General features: G+C 42.6%; 1 protein-coding gene across 2 annotated transcripts in view; it reads right to left on the bottom strand.

Moving 5' to 3' along the window:
* Ints9 (integrator complex subunit 9) overlaps positions 1 to 21346 on the bottom strand; it is an 89791-nt gene that overhangs the window by 47391 nt on the left and 21054 nt on the right. For both annotated transcript variants that reach the window (NM_001253731.1, NM_153414.5), the window contains exons 2-4: positions 12196 to 12323; positions 6082 to 6142; positions 1851 to 1913 (exon numbers count right to left, since the gene is read on the bottom strand). In NM_001253731.1, the coding sequence (NP_001240660.1) occupies positions 1851 to 1913; positions 6082 to 6142; positions 12196 to 12260 (189 nt within the window). In that variant the 5' untranslated portion in view covers positions 12261 to 12323. The remainder of the gene's footprint in view (positions 1 to 1850; positions 1914 to 6081; positions 6143 to 12195; positions 12324 to 21346) is intronic.

Raw genomic sequence — 21346 nt, 5'->3', positions numbered from 1 at the left:
ACAGAGGAGCTAACCCTTAACCATGTGATATACAGAGATTAAGCATAGCTGGGTCACAAGAGTGTGTAAGGTAGAGTGGCTTGTGTAGCTGTTAGTCCTGCTCAGAAGTAACAAAGATATCGATGACATAAGCAAACAATAAGCAGTGTGGATATCTACCTGGGGTGTGGGTATTTTCTGGCTGAGTGACTTAGCATACAAATAATTTAATAAGTCTGCCAGTATTGCCAGCATGTGAGTAAAGGACACTAGTGCCTCACTGCTAGAACAGTGGCATCTATGCTGTTGTGTAGGGAATTTCCTCTTAGACTAAATATTCCTTCTCAGATGAGATGCAGAGGGCTGTCAGGGACTGGAAACATTCCATTCTGCAGGGGAGTTCATTAAAATTCAGGAAGCAAACAACACAAGGCTTAAGGAAGTCCCTGAAACTGACCTGATTTACTAGGCTCCTCCTTCCCCAAGCTTATAAACAGGAAGGACACTACTGAGGACACTTTCAGATTAGCAGAATTGTCTGAAAGATGCTCAGGCAAACTGAGTTTTCTCAAAGATACACTCCGGGACTTGTCCAGTTACCTGTAGGTTGTGCAATACATTCCAGGTTTCTATCATTGGTGAGCCACCATCCATGTTGTGGTGGGAATTTGGTAATGTGTCATTGAGTCATTTCTGTCCTGCACATAACCCCTCACCAATGTTCCTTCAAATATGACCAGTAAAACTCATTGGTTTACCAAGATGGACTGTTGTGGCATTCTTACATTGGTTTATTATTGGTTCCCTCTCTGGGGAGAGTTCTTTCCATGGCATATGGAAAGAACAAACCTAACATCAATATCCCACATCTATTAGCCTTAACACCGCATTTTGCCCTGTGCTTGCAAGACATCATGCCCTCAAGATGGAGGTGGTTGTACTCTCTGCTGCCTTTGGAACCACTTTTAAATAAGGAAATTCAGACGGAGTAGCAGAGGGACAAATGCAATGGCAGTTAAAGCAACACTGAAGCTCACATGTAAGGACATGAGAGGCAGCCTAAGTGTCCTCTTTAAAATATAACAATCAGCCCCAGAGCCTAGAATCACAGAAAAATCTGCTGAAGAAAGTCAGAAGAAAAAAAATTAATTCATGTACATTAATTATGTAATCATGGTAAATGATTACATAAACATTTCCCCTAAATAATTTAATATTTAAGCCCAATGCATGGATATTCACAAGTTTACTTACATACTTTTAGTGGAATAAAAATAATTTTACCTTTGACAGTATTCCTTACAAGCATTTGGTCCACACACTGTGAACAGGGCTGCACTAACCTATACTAGATCATCCACAACACACAGTGTATATTTGAGGGAAATGGGATAAAGTAGTTTCACAGGTTTATGACTGGTCTGTGTAGCTCACTGGACTAGAGTTGGTGCCTCTCATGTTTTCTCCAAGTCTTAACAACAGTATGGCTCTACCTTAAAACAGTGACTTAAGTCACATAATCTGTCTAGCTTGAAAAGCTGATCTATGGCTTTAGAACCTATAGTATTATAAGTGCAACCCAGGTGCGCTGGGAAATGTAGGTTTCTTATTGGCAAGTTCCGTACTCTGGAACAAGCCCCAAAGTCCTTGGAGCACTGGCCCACTTGCTCCTCATTCTTGCCCAGGAAGTGAAGGTTGCAAGAGTCAGTGCCATCTCTGATACCCTGAAATAGATGGGGAGCTTCCCCCTCATTCCTAAGTGACAGCTGTAGTGACAGACTGTAGTGAGTGAGGGCAGGGTCATGGCGCTTTTTCCTTGACTTATAACGATGATTATCAGGATGGTTTGCTTCCAATCTCTTTCATCTTACCTCTGGTAAGCAGAATTCAGGCACAGAATCCACAAATACATGACCGGAGCACTCTTTTAGCTCCTAAAAGAGATGGAGAGGAAAAGTACTAAGAGATATTTAATAGATACAGTACCAAGGAAACTCAATCTCACCTAACTGAGAGGGTGGGAGGTTATTTTTAGACAAACTGTTTCCTATTTAGGTTCAGGTTGGCTAGGTGCCCGACTGAGGGTGAAAACACTGCCTGGCGGCAGATTTGGGGTTTGAACACATTCCCTGAGGCGTCTTTGAGAAGTTAGGAAAAACACATGCTGCTATAATTTGAGATCCAGTGCTTCTTAAGAATTAGTTATCAAGTCAAAGTTCCCTGGGTCCTGACTAATATCTAAGGGGCCAGAAGCTGGAGAGGAGGCCACGGAGCCTGTGCTTATGACAAGAACCTCTGGTGACTCTCCTATGGTATCCAGTTAGGAGGCCTAGGCTGATCACTTGGGAGCCTTTTCTCCCTCCCGCTAAGAGCTGAAGGGAAGAGGCCTAGTGAGGAGGGAGGAGAAGAGTGGGGAGTGGGATCCAAAGCGCTGCCACCACCACAGTGCATGTACGGTCTACTCCACAGAACACATGCTTACTTGGGGCTATACACCAACCATATTTATTCAAAAGAAAAAGGAAGACTTACGTATTAAAACAGGATCATACACACCTCCCTACCTCAGATGCCAGGGCCCACATTTATATAAAGCCAGCAATGGCTGGCTATGAGAAAGAAGGCTGAGATCAGATGCTCAGACAGGGTGCTGTTTTATTGGTTCTTCTTCCCTGAATTGGGAGTGGGCAGTAAACAGAAGGCAAGGTGTCTAGAGATTGACATGCTATGGAGCCAGGCTGCATTAGAGCAGCTGCAAGCACTTCCATGTGGCAACTCAGAAGCATAGCGAAGAGTCCCGAGTCCACTGAGAAGAAAGAGGTCTAGAACCTCAATTTGCCAGTTCCCATGTAGGGAAAACTCCTAGACAAAGCCATGCACATAAGAGTGCTAGCACTTATATCAGAGCACACTGAAGTGGAAAGGCTAGGGACCCAGGAGGGCCACTAACAGGTAGGCTGCAAAGGCCCCAGAAAGCCACTGGCACTTGCAAACACATGGTAGAGTTTCTAGATCATCACAACCAGAGGTCTATAGCTTCATAGTCAAACCAGCGGGGCTTGGCAGTGTCCTCTGCTCTTTTCAGAAAGGGAGATATACAACTTTAGTTCATCCAACAAATATTTCTACATGGTCACACACATGCATCTAAATTTACCACAATCAGAATTACTCTGTCTTTATTTAGTCTATGAAAACAGGGTGTCAACTATATTACTATCCTCAGGAATTTACTGGGGTCTTTAAGGCTTCTTCCTCTTGAATGCTGCTCTTGTGAGTATCATGTCACATGAGTACTGTGTAACTACTGATAGGATGAGCTGAGAGAGAGAGAGGAGAGAGAGACAGAGAGAGATGAACAATTCTTAATTACATGAACCCGCTAGCTAAAAACAAATGAGCAATTATGCTTAAAGGGAGATGACTTCCAGCTCCTTCAAGATGAGGCTAAGAATGAGCCACCACGGGCGGTTCCAATCCTTGCCTTGCCCTTAATAGGGCACTGTGGTCTTCCTCCTCACAGTGCCATGCACTGGGGCTTATCCTAGGATGATAAAGTCTCTGAGGTCTGCAGGAGACACATTTGCCATTCTGAACACTTACAATGTCACTGTCTCTCACTCACCACTCCCCTTTAATGAAACACTCCCACATACACAGGCAAGTCACTTCTCTCACGATGCAATGGTAATGCAATGCTTTTGAGCCTCTCTCAGGGATAATGATTTATAGCCAGCAGGAGACCCAGGTTGAAATCAGGCACAAAGGTTCCTGAATGTCACATAATGTTAAAGTCAGCTATGAGGGAAATCTAGTTTCAAATTATGCACCTGGCTTGCACTTGAGTTTGGGGTGCAGCTATAGGAATTAATTTGGAAAAAAAAAAAAAAAGCCAACCCACGCTTCCTCAGCAGTAACTGTCTTACTCAGATGACTCATGTGAAAGACGTTTAGTCGCTCAGCTTTTCAATTCTGAAGCTTAGGTGAGGATGAATGGTTTAAGGACCACGGAGGGACATGGAGAAACGCTGCAGGTTTTCATCTTCTACCTCAGACAAAGTGTGCCTATTTCACAGTTTTAATTTTTTTTTTTAAGCATTGGGATCTCATTTAATAAGCTGACCAAACTCTAATAAGAGTCACCTTTGTGACCCTAATTACAACTGTAGACAGTTTTCTTTTTCTGGTGATAAATTATTTGCAAAGTATTTAAGAGTTTCCCAGACACAAATGTGACTCAAGGCCAAGCACAGAGAGTGTCTAAAGATACTTAAAGATAGCGATTAGCAGGCCTTAAAGACCCTGCCATGCATCTCAGGGGATGGGGGAGAGCACACAGGAAAACACACTCATTCTTGGGTCACCAGCAGGGCTCTGGCAAGATAGACAGGTTTCCACTGTGCACAGGCATCTGACTGACAGGATGGGTTTCCACTGTGCACAGGCATCTGACTGACAGGATGGGTTTCTACTGTGCACAGGCATCTGACTGACAGGATGGGTTTTTACTGTGCGCAGGCATCGGACTGACAGGATGGGTTTTTACTGTGCACAGGCATCGGACTGACAGGATGGGTTTCTACTGTGCACAGGCATCGGACTGACAGGATGGGTTTCCACTGTGCACAGGCATCTGACTGACAGGATGGATTTCCACTGTGCACAGGCATCTGACTGACAGGATGGATTTCCACTGTGCACAGGCATCTGACTGACAAGATGGGTTTCCACTGTGCACAGGCATCTGACTGACAGGATGGGTTTCTACTGTGCACAGGCATCTGACTGACAGGATGGGTTTCCACTGTGCACAGGCATCTGACTGACAGGATGGGTTTCCACTGTGCACAGGCATCTGACTGACAGGATGGGTTTCCACTGTGCACAGGCATCTGACTGACAGGATGGGTTTCTACTGTGCACAGGCATCTGACTGACAGGATGGGTTTTTACTGTGCGCAGGCATCGGACTGACAGGATGGGTTTCTACTGTGCACAGGCATCGGACTGACAGGATGGGTTTCCACTGTGCACAGGCATCTGACTGACAGGATGGATTTCCACTGTGCACAGGCATCTGACTGACAGGATGGATTTCCACTGTGCACAGGCATCTGACTGACAAGATGGGTTTCCACTGTGCACAGGCATCTGACTGACAGGATGGGTTTCTACTGTGCACAGGCATCTGACTGACAGGATGGGTTTCCACTATGCACAGGCATCTGACTGACAGGATGGGTTTCCACTGTGCACAGGCATCTGACTGACAGGATGGGTTTCCACTGTGCACAGGCATCTGACTGACAGGATGGGTTTCTACTGTGCACAGGCATCTGACTGACAGGATGGGTTTCCACTGTGCACAGGCATCTGACTGACAGGATGGGTTTCCACTGTGCACAGGCATCTGACTGACAGGATGGGTTTCCACTGTGCACAGGCATCTGACTGACAGGATGGGTTTCTACTGTGCACAGGCATCTGACTGACAGGATGGGTTTCCACTGTGCACAGGCATCTGACTGACAGGATGGGTTTCTACTGTGCACAGGCATCTGACTGACAGGATGGGTTTCCACTGTGCACAGGCATCTGACTGACAGGATGGGTTTCTACTGTGCACAGGCATCTGACTGACAGGATGGGTTTCCACTGTGCACAGGCATCTGACTGACAGGATGGGTTTCTACTGTGCACAGGCATCTGACTGACAGGATGGGTTTCCACTGTGCACAGGCATCTGACTGACAGGATGGGTTTCCACTGTGCACAGGCATCTGACTGACAGGATGGGTTTCCACTGTGCACAGGCATCTGACTGACAGGATGGGTTTCTACTGTGCACAGGCATCTGACTGACAGGATGGGTTTCCACTGTGCACAGGCATCTGACTGACAGGATGGGTTTCTACTGTGCACAGGCATCTGACTGACAGGATGGGTTTTTACTGTGCGCAGGCATCGGACTGACAGGATGGGTTTCTACTGTGCGCAGGCATCTGACTGACAGGATGGGTTTCCACTGTGCACAGGCATCTGACTGACAGGATGGATTTCCACTACGCACAAGCAGGCTGCAGTTTTTGTTTTAGACATTACCTTGTCCAAAAAAGCATTTCCGTCTTTTAGAGACCATCCGGGAAGATTAGATAGCCTGGGGCTGCAAAACAAAAATTGAATTATCTTGAATACATTATAATCTTCAGTGAGTTCATGATGACTTTATATTTACCATACAGTTAAAAACAGTTAAAAGTTACTGGCAGTGGTTCTTACCCAAATTAACTGAAAGAGGGGAACTAACCATGTTGTATTAAGTTTAAGAATCCATCTTGGAGCTGGCTGTGGTGGTCCTAGCCTATAATCCCAACAATTGTGATGCTGAAGCAAGAGGGTATCACGTTTGAGGCTAGCTTAGACTACACAGTAAAACAAAACAAAACAGCTGGGTATTATGGTGTGTTCCTGTGATGGAGGCAGTGACTCAGAGACCAGCCTAGGCTGTGCAGTCAGATACTATCTCTATTCCCAGAGCTGGGAATAGAACGGCTGGGTGATAGAATGCTTGTCTGTCACATGCATGGCTCCAGGTTAATACCTGGCATTATCAGATCAAAGCAAAGGGTGGCTATGTGGCACAAGAACAGTTTAGAATAGAACTGGAGATATTAAAAGAATTTATGAAGAGAGGAAAGGAAGGAGTGCAGATAAAATACTGAGAGCATTCTAGGGCTTCCAGTCACTAACTATCTTGGCTTTATCTTGCTTGGGTTCCACAGCCATTGTGAGTGGAGGCAGACTGGGTAGCTTCACAGGCTTTGACAAAGCTGTCATAGGTTAGGTGCTGGGCTGTGAAGTCTAAGCAAATGGACACTGGATTCAGTGCTACAAGTGGATCACACCAGGTACCTGGAACTTTTTGTGATTCTATGTATACAAGGATATAAACTAAGAATATAGGACTGGAGAAATAGATCAGAAGTTATGAGTGAGTCTTGTTCTTGAAGGACCTAGGCTTGGTACCCAGCACCCACACTGTGTGTCTCAAATCTGCCTGTAACTACATTTCCAGGTTATTCAATGTCCTCTTCTGGCTTCTGAGAGTACCTGTAGACACACAGTACATGAAAACTCATGTCGGCACACAGAGACACATACATACACAACACACAATAAAGTAAACAAATCTTTGAAATTAAGAACAGAAACCGAACATTTACTAATAATCATAAAGAAACAACCCTTTGGCATCCATATAATCTTACCATCTACTAAAGATCAGAGAAAGCCTGCCTACTAATGAGATGGCTATGCTTATTTGTCTTAGTTAAATATCTGACTCTGTAGGAAGCAGATACCTTCCACATTTTTTTCTGAGTTCACCAACATTTTGATCTTGTAATCATCAATGTTGAGAATGACGCTGGGCATGAATGTATGATTTAACGACGACAAAAACAGGGCCATTTCAGAAATTGTTGGGCATTCTATCCTCACTCCAAGCCAGAATTCATCCAACAGTTTATGAAACTTAACCCAGGAACTCAAACAGCAATGTAAAATTGTAACTGTGTTTATTCTGTGTGTGTGTGCATGCCAGGAGGTTGCATATGCATCATGGCATTCATGTGGTCAAAGTGTAACTTTCAGGAGTGGGCTCTTTCTTTCCACCAGGCGGGCCCTTGAGATCAAACCCAGGTCATCAGCTTTGGTAGCAAGTACCTTTATCCTCTGAGCCACTCTACTTGTTTCTCTGTGTAACAGCCCTGACTTCCTAGAATTCTCTCTGTAGACCAGGCTGGTTTTGAACTCACAGAGATCTGCCTGTCTCTGCCTCCTAAGTGCTGGGACTAACGGTATGTGTCACCACTGTATGGCTGGAAATAGCAATTTTTAAAATCAAATATTCTAACAAAATACAATCTAAAGATACACCCAGATTTACTAACTTCACTAATGTACGAATCTCATAATTGTCCCTAAGTGTGGCAGGAAAATATTAAGTCTTTGTTCTCTGTAATTTAACCATTATGTTTTCATAAGAATGAAAAATCCTATATGTATAGTCAAAGGATTGCAGTTCATGACGTGCAGCCATCTGGGGTGGAGGTGATACAGGCAGTGTGCACGGGCACTGCAGAACATGATGCTGTGTGCTGGGGACCTGACTGCAGCGCAGGCACATGAGGCAGCACAGGTGAGGGCAGGTAAGAATTCCATTTTACTCTGAATTAATTTTTGGTCATTGGACAATTCAGAAACCTTTTACTGTTGCCAAATCTATTACAGCCTTCACAACCAACTTTGTAGGGTCCCAATTTGCAATTTAAGGTACTTGTCACCCATGGCTTCAGTTGAAGCCATGAAGCTACTTTTCCTAAGAGTTATAAAGTGACTTCCTATCCAGGTGAATGGTTTCTAGATGGTGAGACTAATTTTATGTACATTATAAAGGCGGAATGAAAAAAAAAATACAACAACAAAAAAACCCAAACAAACAAACAAAAAAATGTAAGGGCCAGCAAGAGGGCTTTGCAGTAAAAGTGCTTCCCAGGCAAACCTGAAACTTGAGTTCAACCCACAGATTCCATGGTAGGAGAGAAGCAAGTTTTGAAAGATAGCTCCTGACCTCCATGCATGTCCTGGATGCATGTCCCCACCACATACACATCTCCCCCCACACACTAAAAGAAATTAAAAATCAACCATTTATTTCTAGTAATTGGATTTTGCTCTCTATATTAGAAATCTGAAATGCCAGTAATTCATGAGAAAATATTAGAAAAATGATGATCGGTGAAGAATACATGACATTTAACTATTTTAGAACCATGTCTTTAACACAAAGGATACTACTAAGTTTTTTATTAAGAATTTTTTTACAGTATCCTAGTATGAAGTGTATACATCTTTAAATCAGAAGATAACAACAACAACAACAACAACAAAGACAAGATGCATTCACTTGTGAGACTAGATCTTAGAGAACATGGCCTAGGGTTGAACTCAAGTTAACCAACAAGCCGACACCTAGCACCAGTTTCCAGGTTACTCCCCATCAAGCCTGTCCCCAGCACTTCACTTCCTAACACCAGCAATCAGGAGGAAAGCACAAGTTCAGTTTATGATTTGCATAAGCTCCCAGCACCCGCCAATTACTTTAAAGGACAACACAATTCCATAACAGCCCCCCACTCGGATGTGTGCCAGGCTAGAAACCCCCTTGACTGTGTGCTCACCTCTATAAATGCTTGCCTGAAGCTGGGCTGGGGCTTTACCCTCCCATCCTGCTGCATCAGAGACAGCGGTGGGGCCCAGCTTGAGCATTAAAATCAGCTCCTCGGTGGTCTTTTGGGACTCATGAAACGGGCACAACACTGTTCTATTGAGTGTTAACAGCTCATTACTCTACTCTGATCAAGTGTAGAAAACAGGGAGGACTGTGAGCCTAGCCTCTAAGGGCTGAGCAGAGGGTAGGGGGACTTTTGGGATAGCATTGGAAATGCAAATGAAGAAAATACCTAATTAAAAAAAAAGTGCAAAGAAAAAAAAGAAAACAGGGAGGAGCCTCAGCAGTTGGTCCAGTGCTGTAAAGCTCAAGGCATTCACTCCCTTACTTAGTGTCTTTATGTTAAGCACCCACACAGGGAACCCTGACTGTGGATGGCACACACACTTGTCCTCCCATAAGGCAAGCAAGACAACAGCCAGAGAACAAGTTGCTCAGAGGACGAGGCACCAAGGTAGTAGCAGTAGTAGCACAGAAGATGTGTAGCAAGGACCAGTCTAGGCAGGATCAAGAGACTTCCCTAGGCATATGACCCCACTGAGGTCTGGAGCACCAGGATCCAGGGGAACCGTGGTGGAGGGTCTGGGTGTGGAGAGCTAAGGGAAGGCAGCAGGCATTTTCACCATGCTAGCAGGAACCAGGAGGAAGCTAGGGCCCAGCGAGAGTGAAGAGCTGAAGGGACATGAAAGCAGTGAGACAAAGAAAATACTGAGAAGTTAGACAAGATTAGGCTTGCATTTCTACAGGATGACTCTGGGGAGGATGGAATCCTATGTCTTCTGATAAGAGAATAATAATACCAACCCAATTATGAGTAACCTCAAATACACCCACATGAGAAGACTATAGGTCTAAAAACATCAAGGTCATTAAAACAGATAGATTGAGAAACTCTTCTAGATTGAAGGAGGCTCAAAACCAGACAACTGAGTACAGTGTGTGATCAATACAGGATCTTGGATCACAAACTTTCCTATGTTTCTGTTATAAATACTGTATAATGAAAGCTCGTTTGGTAAAATGGAGAAATACAAACAGATATCCAGATATAGACTTAAGAAGGAAGTCAGTCAGGTGTGGTGATGCACAGCTATAATCCTAGCCATGAGGAGGCTGAGGCAGGAGGATTATGAGCTCGAGGGCCATCTGGTCTGGAGATGCAGCTCAGTAAGAAATGCCTGCTAGCATGTGCAAGACCCTGAGTTTAACTCCGAGCATGCCATAAGCACAAACACCCCACGCCGAAATGTGCACTACAGCAGAGGTACAATAATTTAACAGTGACACTTTAGTAATTAAAAGCCTCTGTGCAGGTCAGGAAGCATGGGCTCCAAGGAGGACAGTGATTCATTCGCAAAGCCAAATATCTTGTGGGCTGCTATTACAGGCCAAGATTTGGTCTAAGTGCTGAGGACGCAGTGGAAACAAAATTCCCGTCCTTATAAAACATCTTCAGTAGAGGAGAAAGTTAATATGCATATGTGAAGTAAGGTAACAGGAAGAGCTATAAACATAAAGCAGGGAAAGGGGACAGGGAGGGAACACTGGATATACTTATTCTAAGCAGATGTGCCCCTAAGTTTCCAGCTTGCGTGGCAGGAGACACTTGTACTATCTGGCCAATTCTGGTTTCAGTAGTCAAATTCATGAGCCTACACGCAAGTGCCTCCTCTGTAGAAACCTTCATGGTATTTAAAGAAAGGTAGTTATCATAGAACATAGGTGGGTTTTCATCTCGAGTAGAGGCAGTCTCCAGCTGTGCACTACCTTTCTCTGTTGACACACTTCACGCTCTCTGAGGGTAAGGAATCAGTTCTGTGATGTCAGTAACCCTGGTCCCACATAGGACAGATTTTTAATAAACACCAAAATAATGAATACGTTGTTCTGTATGGGGAAAAAGGACAACAGTATCCATCTCTTTAAATAAGTAATCTGGCAGCTAAATAAGCATCTCCCCCAGTCTTGGGTAATACCTGTACTTAAAGTCCTGAGTATAGTTATCAGCGAATCCCATCAACTCTATAAAATGCAATCTGAAATTATCTGTGACCTTGTTCCCATAGCCCTTTGTTACACATTTTATTTGTGATTTTCTTGGATGGTCCCTGGGTGGTTGTGAATAACCACTGTACTTGGTGCTGTCTTCAGGAAGGACTGAGATTAACTAGATGACTTACTCAGTTTGCTGTTCTCGTAAACTCTTCAATTTGTTTCACATTGCTTTTCCATCTCATTTCTTATATGTGGCTTTTTTTTTTTTTGGTGTGAGCATATTTGATAAAAGTCACTTTTCTCACTTTTCTTACAAATTGCTCTAAGTAGAAACGACATGAGAAACCAGTTTCTTAAAATCTTAGTTTAGTGTTAACAATGCTGATTATAGGGGCAAGGCAACCTAGGTGACTTAAGACAGGGACTGGGGAGATACACAGGTATATGCATATGCACACACACGCATGCACCCACACACAGAGACAGACATAGACAGACAGACACCCCCTCCCCCAAATTGACTAATACGAAAACAATGCACAGAGAAGAAACACCAGCCTCTATTCCACTAGGACCCTGAAAAGGCAGTTAAATGATCCTAAAACTCAATTCTGGGGCTCATCAGCTCGTCATTTGTTAGCTCGTACATGAATTAGGAAGACAGATGAAATATACATGACCCCAGTTACACCGAGCAGTTGCAGAAACATTTTGCAGAGGCCCAGAAGAGTTGGAATAAAGGAGTCAATCAATAAATCAATAGAGCACTCTCAACCAACACATCCAAAGGAAATGATTTTCATATAACAGTTTTAAGGGGGTGAAGCAAGAATATGAGACAAAACACACTATCAGTAATGTTCATACTAATGAGTCCCATTCTTCAAGGAACTAAAGCTCATTTTATCGCAGAATGCATCAGCACATACCTTTGAACAAGAGGCAAAGGGAGGAAATTGAGGGTGGAAGTCATGTCCAGTCCACAGTCCAACATAATAGTAGTGGATTTGAATTTGAGTACGTTGCATGGTAAAGTTGGGTGCCCTGACAGGCAATACTGGAAAAAACAAACAAACAATCAGTTATAGAAACAACCTAGGAAGTAAAGTAAGTAAAAGCAGTCATCTTTTCCTTTAAGAACAGTGTGTGACTCAGCTAGCCTTCTATGTGACATCATCTTTTCCCATAAGAACAGTGTATGAGGTCTGCTAGCCTTCTATGTGATGTCATCTTCTCCAAAGAGGATAGTGTGTGGACTCATATAGCCTTCTGTGTGACATCATTTTCTCTCAGGACAATATGTGAGCTCAACTAGCCTTCTATGAGATATCATCTCCTCTCTTAAGAACAGTGTGACTCAGCTAGCCTTCTATATGACTTCATCTTCTCCCTTAAGAACAGAGTGTGAGCTCAGCTAGCGTTGTGTGTGACATCAATGTGTGACTCAGCTAGCCTTCTATGTGATATCATCTTAACAGTGTGTGAACTCAGCTAGCCTCCTGTGTGACATCTTCTTCCATAAGAACAGTATGTGAGTTCAGCTATCTTCCTATGTGATGTCATCTCTCCCGTTATAAGGGCAGTATGTATACTAAGCTAACCTTCCATGTGACGTCCTTTTCTCTTGTTAAGCTCTAATTACTTATAAAACACTCAACAGTCTCAGATCCTAACAGTTTGGGATAGGTCGAAGTTGTTCAAAGCACATGCCTCAGGCATGCACCTGTCCGCCTATGGGCTCACAGATCCTGACTATCCCTCTGCACCCAAGTGATGCTTGCAACTGGGAATGGACGATGAAACTCACTGAGTCCTCAAACTATGTTTGAGTTTCTCTACCTTTAAATAGTGGCTTTTCTAGAAGAGAAAATTGTTGCAGAATACACACCAGAGAGGGGATTCATATCTAGAATATCTATGGAATTACAAAAATTAAACAACAAATAATTTGGTCAATGGGCTAATAAATTTAGCAAAGACTTCTCCCCCCCCCCCCCCCAGGACAGGGTTTCTCTGTAGCCTTGGCTGTCCTGGAACTCACTCTGTAGACCAGGCTGGCCTCGAACTCAGAGATCCACCTGCCTCTGCCTCCCAAGTGCTGGTATTAAAGGCATGCGCCACCCCTGCCTAGCTAGCAGAGACTTCTAAAACAAGAAATACAAGTGACCAATACACATTTTAAAAAGTGTTCAACATATTCAGCTATCAGGGAAAAACAAATTAAAATGATTCTGGATTCTATCACACCCTAGCCATGACTCTTATTAAGGAAACAAGCTGAGAATGGTAGTATCTGTCTGCAGCCTCAGCACTCGGAGGCAGATACACGAGAAACAACACAAATCTGAGGCCAGTTAGGCTTCTTATTACAACACAACCTAAAAAAATAAAATAATAAAATAAAATAAAAGCCCAAACAAAGATGACAACAAGTGCTGGTGGCAGTGTGAGGAGGGGCATAGAGGTGAAGGGCCCGAAGTCAATCATAAGCCACAGAGATACTCACACCTGGCTTTACTGCTGCCATATTTACAACAGCTAAAAACCTAGAACCAGTGTAAATACCCAACAAGAGATGAATGGATAAAAAAAATGTGGTACAGATGGGCCATGAAATTTTATTTAGCTGTAAAGGAAAAAGAAATCACAGAATTAACAGGAAAATGGACAGACTTGGAGATCTTGAGGGAGCAGGGAGGGCAGAGAAATAAATGTTATATGAAGTGGAATCGGGAGCTATGTGGGGGAAGAAGAAGAGGACCAGTAAGGGGGAAAGGAGTGTGAGGAAGGCAATGTGGAAGAGTTCGGGTAACAAAATATAAAGGCATTTACCCATGAAAACACCCAAATGAAACCCATTCCCCAGGCTTCAAAAAGACAATGCCCTGACCTGAAATCTCATGCCCTTCTCACTGTGAACAGAAGGATGCATGATACACTGAAACTTTTCTGTGCAGGGAGTACTCTGTCAGTACTGTGGGTGCCTGCGTTTATGGGTGCTTTCCTCAGTTGCTCTCCACTTTACTTTTTTGAGACAAAGTCTCTCACTGAGGCTGAGGCTCATGGATTTGGCTAGGCTGGCTAGGCAGCAAGCTGACCTGGCCAAGATCTCCCATCTCTGTCTACACAGCATTCAGATTACAGATGAATGTTACCATAACCTTACCTGGGGTTATGAGTGCAGCTCCTTATGTTTGTAGAATACATATTTTATGGGCTGAGCCATTTGCCCAAGATCCACCTGCCATCTTCAAAAAGGAGTAAAAGATCTCTCCTTGACTGACTCATGTCAAGTAGAAAAGCTTCCTCTGAAGGCAAGCCATCTCTTAGTCCTTTCTCACCTAACACCAGGACAAGTCAGAGCGATGCCACGCCTAGCTCCCCACAGCCACCCATTTAGTGGAAACAACAGCCTGCTTTTTTCTCAGTTGGTTTGGGAAGTTGGAGCACACGCTCACGTTCTCACCTCTCTGGGCAGAACAGCCTTCTGCCACCCCAACAAATGTTACAATGAACCCAAAACTTGGAGCGGCCAGTTTGTTCTAGTCCTAGTCAGCTTGCTTTATTCACAAGCTGTCTTTCTTATTTTCCGACTGTGTTAACAAAATACCATGACCAAGGCAACTTATTAAGATGGAGTTTACAGTTTCAGGGGATTAGAGTCCAAACCGTCATGGCAAGGCAGCAAACACGTAGGGAAGGCCCTAGAGCAGTAGTTGAGCGCTCACACCCCGGGACACAGCCAGGAGTCAACTAGAGCTAACAGGGAATGGTTTAGGCTTTTGAAATCTCCTCCAGTGCCACACCTCCTTCAACAAGGACCTATCTCCTAATCCTTCCCAAACAGTTTCAGAGACTGGGGGCCGAGTATTCAAACATAAGAGCTCCTGGGGTCCAGTCGCATTCAAAGCACCACATAAGGCACACTTGATTTCTTCACTTTCACTTCTATGGTGTCTGCTTCCTTCAATAAGGTACTCTAGCAAGGCATCATTAGTATAGTCATGTGAGTGCAAGTGTTCAGAGTACCTAAGAAAGGTGACTGTCCCTGTTCCCATTTGCCTAATTTCCAAGGACAAGGAAACTGCATGTTTCAGGAGAAGTGACATATATGACGAGGTCTTCCTGCCTCCCAGTACTGATCATCATGGATCACCTTCACAGAGACAGTGCTGGCCAAAGGTTCCTCCAGCCAGTAGAGGAGGCATACCCCAGATCACACAGGGATGACTGTCTCCAGAGATGCTCTCTGATCACAGCACAGCTAACCCACAGGACAGCTTACAAGACAAAACCATAAAAGCCCAAGTCAGCATGGAACTTCACTTTTAAAATATACAACTATGTTACAAAACTCTTCAAAGGTAGAGGAAAGAGAAGTATTAAAGTCATAACTGTCTATTTAAGTATTTCCTTTCACTTTATGTAAAAGATGAAGGTAGTGTATGCATATACTGTATATACAGATTTACATGCAGGCAGAACACATAAATTAAAATTTTGAAGGTATAATTTATTATAAAATTTGGATGCTGCTTTTAAAACTCATGATGACTGTTTTCCTCATCTCTGTCACATGACATTTCATGTTCATTGGTTATGCAAATATATCACTGGCCAGCAAATCTTTCCCTTCTAACTGAACACCTAAGTTTGCACAGGCACTCAATTATAAATATGGCTGTGCTGATCACATGGTGTTGGAGGTTTTTTCCATACTGGACTGATTCTTTCATGCATTCTCAGAAGTGGTATCAACTAGGTCAAAGAGTACAAGCATTTTATGGCTCTTAAAATCTGCTGCCAAAATGCTTTCCATAAAGCACTGTGCCTATTTACATCACTGTTAACAACTCAGCTTTGTTCTGCTGGTACATTGCAATCTATACCATCTGTATCCTACAGTCTCACCAAAATGTCCATAGAACCACTGCAGTAGCTATCTAAAGGCAATTAAATGGTACCTAGCAAGAAAAGTCAACGATTTGTTAAGTGGCTTTAGTTTTGAGGTTATTTGATAAAATTATATAAGGCTGGAGTTTTGTATGATAGGTTACCTCAACTCAAATGCTGCTCAATTTTGTTATTAACATGTGATTTTCTGAGGACTAAGTTCCCTCATCTATAATAGAGTTATAAGATCTAAGTGAACGGAAGGAGCACCTGTCACATTCACTCTTAGTTGCCCTCGTTACATCAGCATTAAGGTGGGTAGTGGAGAAGATCTGCTAGCAACGGCATTTACTTGTGCCTTAGACATCTGTGACTCTCTTGAGACTAGATTCAGGACTTTCACGACTATCTGGAATCAACTGTCAGCCACTCTCTTCTGGGGTGTTGTATCTATCTCATTCTTTGCATTTCTCTTTCTGGAATATCTACAGAAGGGGTGCTGTGATGCTTTATCTTACCCTGTCCCTCAAACTCCACTGCTTTGTTTTCTTTCCATATAGTATACCTTATGTCTTATATAGTATACCTTATGTCTTATATAGTATACCTTATGTCTTATATAGTATACCTTATGTCTTATATAGTATACCTTATGTCTTATATAGTATACCTTATGTCTTATATAGTATACCTTATGTCTTATATAGTATACCTTATGTCTTATATAGTATACCTTATGTCTTTTTCTCAGATTTATTTTGTTTAGCATTATCAAATCTGCTGTTGATCAGTGGGTTAAACTGATGTGTTCTCTCTCTCTCTCTCTCTCACACACACACACACACAAACACACACACACACACACACACACACACACACACACACACACACCTCTCCCTCCTTTCCTCCCTCCCTTGGGCACTGTAAAAGCCCTTTTCAGTACCACTGTTTTCTTTTTACACCTCTCCTATGTATACCATGGTCTCAGTCTTTTTAGACGTTTGGTCATTTCACAACTAACATTAATATTATTTTTGGTGTCTCCAGTGACCTCACAACCATCTGAAGTCTCTCTCTGGGAATCCTACTGATCTAACTTGAGAGGGAATACACTACTTCTTACCATCTTAATGTTTTGATAGTTCATTTGGTGGGGGTTTTCTTTATCTATGGGCCTGGGCAGATCACTATTTTGAAACAATTTTCATATTTATTTCTTAACCTGAATGTCTGCTGTAACATGTAGGGAACAACCAAAACAGACTTTCCTCTCTCTCAAATCACTGATCCAAGTCTTCATGAGACATCATTCCTTAACAGCCCAATGATTAAGCAAACGGAAGTTTCTAATAGTCCTTTTGTATATAACCTAGGGAGGTTATATACAAAACCCTGTGTTTAGAATATTATATCTATTACTAACAAGACTAAATCCCATTAAGACCTTAAATGTCAGCAAATGTAATGCTTTCAAAATGACAACCAGGTAGCTTTACCTCCTCAAGGCAATCTCTTACAAGTCTTCCAGAACGGTAGGAAATGCTAAGAATTGCATAGAAAGAAACACGACTTATGAAGTTGGCAGCTGTGATCATATGGCAAGCTAGATTTCAACTAACTGGCTCTGGGCAGGTGTGCCATTTGCAGATGAACGGGGCACAAAGGATCCCATGGTCATCCTATTTTGTCATGGCAATAGAAAAGAAATAAAGACAGTCTTCCTGTCTCAATGAGTTCAATCTACAAAATTCCTCACAAATATGCCCAGATATTTAATTCCAAGGTGACTCTAGATCCTGTAAAGTTAGTAATAAATGTACAAATCGTGATTCTACACAGTTGAAGTGCTTTAAAGGAATATACTTCATATCTGGTCTGCTTCTTACATTTTTTCTACATAAACATGAGAAGATGAACAAGTTTACATTTATCCCATAACATACTGCTTTATCATAGACACCAAAGAAAGGAAACTAGCAATGAAATCCCTTAAACCTTAATATTTTAAACCAAAAAAAATTTTTTTTATTTCAAATAGTTTACTTCAGGTATTTTGTAAGAACAAAAAATGTTACAGCATACTTAGTGTGTGACAGGAAGCTACTTACGGATACAGAATGTAAATCCTTACATGGGTATTAGCAGTGTTGAACAAGTGTTTGGACATTTAGTGGGTACTTTATGAAACACTTGTAAGAGTAAAAATATGTTACTTCTACAATTGATGGTCAATGTATTAGAAAAGGGATCTTAATATATAGAGTACTCTAGACTTAATAAAAATATCATCCTGAATGAGGTAACCTAGACACAAAAGAATATATATAAAAGAAAACTACTTTTCTTTCGGAAAAAAAAAGTAGTTTTGCTTGGTATGCAGTCATTGTGACCTATTGTTTGTTAGATATCACACCACAGGCAAATAATTTATATTTAACACCTTTAATCTGAGTAGGAAATATTTTCCTATTACACAGATGAAACTAGCGAAGCACAGGCATGCAGTGTACATATGATCCCAAAGCCGTAAGAAGCTGGGCAGAGGGGCTGGAGAGATGGCTCAGGGGTTGAGAGGATTGCCTGCTCTTCCAGAGGGTCTGGGTACAATTCCCAGCACCGACATGGCAGCTCACAGTTGTCTGTAATTCTGGGATCTGACACCCTCGGACAGACATACACTCAGGCAAAACACATAAAATAAGAATAAACAAAACATGGATTGAATAAACAAATAAATAAATTATTAAAAAAAACAAGATGACGACGACGAAGCTGGGCAGAACTCGGATGTAGGATAGTGAGAGCTAGAGTCAGCATGCTGAGCCAATGCAGCATCCATTCCATGCTGGACGTGGAGAAAAGGGTCCCCAAGAGATCTAAATCTTTTTAAACAGTGGTGTGCTCTAAAAGGCCTTACACTGAGTTGGTAAAGATGCTGGGTTGGAAAGTTAGAAAGGAGATCAGCAGGAGTGGGAGGGGGCAAAACGGAGAGGGGTGAATATGATTGAAATAACATTGTGCACATGTATGGAAATGTAACGATGAAACTCATCCTGTATAGTTCATACATGCTGAGAGAGAGAGGGAGAGGGAGAGAGAGAGAGAGACAGAGAGAGAAGTGCCAAGCTCTTTGACTGGTGTGGTGGCAACTGTAATCTAAGCACTGGAGAGACCGAGGTGAGAGGGTCCCAAGTTCAAAAGGTGGGCTACAATTGTGTTGTAGGCCACTTTAGGTTTCACCAAGACCCAATCAACCACCTACCTCTTACAACTCACTAAGGTATAAACGACACAACAAGAAGGACAAAGATTTAAACAGGCACTCATTGAAGAGGACACTGGTCAGTAAATAAAATGTCAATCAACAGTGAGTGAGCCTTAGAAAGATACTGCTGGCCGGAATTCAGGGCAACAACTGGAAACAAATCTGCATGCACTGTTGACTTGTCCTCAACAGATAGCTCATCAGCCTCACTGTCTGGATGTAAGAGAATCAGCTCATGCATTCAGAGTGATGGATATTTGGCTTGCACTTGAGAGCAGTGTGGCACAGAAACGCCACACATTTTCTATGATTATGAATAACGCTGCTGTACATGTCTACGTGCAGGTTTCTAAAGGAGCCTACCTCGGCATAGAATGTCTCTACAGCAAATAGGTAAGTATTGCCAGTGATATTAAAGACATGTTTAAGTTTTAAAACTTTCTTCCAAAGTAACAAGCAAAGCAGCGGTTGTTACTGCTGGGCTGCATCACAGCACTCAGCACATCATGGGACCTGCATACGGAGAGTAGTTCTTACTCTGTCTCTGAGGTGGTGTTGCCCTGAGTAGAAGCCAAAAATTCTTTAGGCTTCAAATTTCTCAGTGCACAAATGAGATTTAACTAAATCTTTTCTTAGGTTTTTTTTTTTTTTTTTAATACAAAGATGCTTTTTGAAAATTATTCTATCCATGTACTTATACAATGAACACACTGGGAGGAATTCCATTACTTAAGCCTTGGTGATTTTTTTTTTTTTAATAGAAACTGAGTTCTGCAGGGGCTTATAAGCTTTTCTCCACTCCAGCTCCACTCCAGCAAAGCACCTGTCACTGCCCTCAGTAACAGCAGTTCACAAGGAGACCCTTTATGTCCCAGCAAGGATGCACAGGACTCTTGCTGTAGTAGGGAAATGGGGAGGGCACCCTCTTTTAAGAAACCCTACTTTGGGCTGGAGAGATGGCTTAGCGGGTAAGAGCACTGACTGCTCTTCCAAAGGTCCTGCGTTCAAATCCCAGCAACCACATGGTGGCTCACAACCACCCGTAATGAGATCTGACGCCCTTTTCTGGTGTGTCTGAAAACAGCTACAGTGTACTTACATATAATAATAAATAAATCTTTGGGCTGGAGCGAGCAGAGTTGACCAGAGTGAGCAGGACAGAGGTCTTAAAAATTCAATTCCCAACAATCACATGAAGGCTCACAACCATCTGTACAGCTACAGTGTACTCACATACATAAAATAAATAAATAAATCTTAAAAAAAAAAAAAAAGAAATCCTACCTTATTCTTTGCCACCCTGAGCCACTGAGCTAAATGTGCTAATATGGAACTATGACACCCCTACTAAAAAATTTTGGGGTCAGGCTCTCTAGTCAGAGACTTCTTTAAATATATTGCAAGTCGGGCATGGTGGCGCACGCCTTTAATCCCAGCACTTGGGAGGCAGAGGCAGGTGGACTTCTGAGTTCGAGGCCAGCCTGGTCTACAAAGTGAGTTCCAGGACAGCCAGGGCTATAGAGAAACCCTGTCTCGAAAAAACCAAAAATAAATAAAATAAATATATTGCAATTTTATTTGTTAATCTTCTACTTTCTTCCATTTTTTAGCTTGATTCCATGTTATAGAACTGTTAAAATGTGCCAATCATGTTCACAGTCAAAGTAACTACACAGCTGGGTAAGATAAGAAGGGCAGAGAGTCTATAGCAAGTGTGTAAAAAAAATCTGTAATATAAATAGTAAAGGCATTTTCAGGCTGGAGGGCGACTAGGTACCACACATAGCTGAGATTGTGACACCTGGGGCTCTCACTCCTTTGGACTCTAGTCCTGTGCCTTGCACTTCCAAGAAAACAAGTCAAGATTCAAAGAGAAGTTTTTATAAAGCAATACCCCAGTCAAGAGATGCTCAGAAGGGGTA

Source organism: Mus musculus, chromosome 14, assembly GCF_000001635.26.
Source record: "Mus musculus strain C57BL/6J chromosome 14, GRCm38.p6 C57BL/6J".
In the NCBI taxonomy this organism is placed as follows: Eukaryota; Metazoa; Chordata; class Mammalia; order Rodentia; family Muridae; genus Mus; species Mus musculus.
The sequence above is the reverse complement of the archived record's forward strand: the minus strand, read 5'-3'. Positions and strand labels throughout refer to the sequence as shown.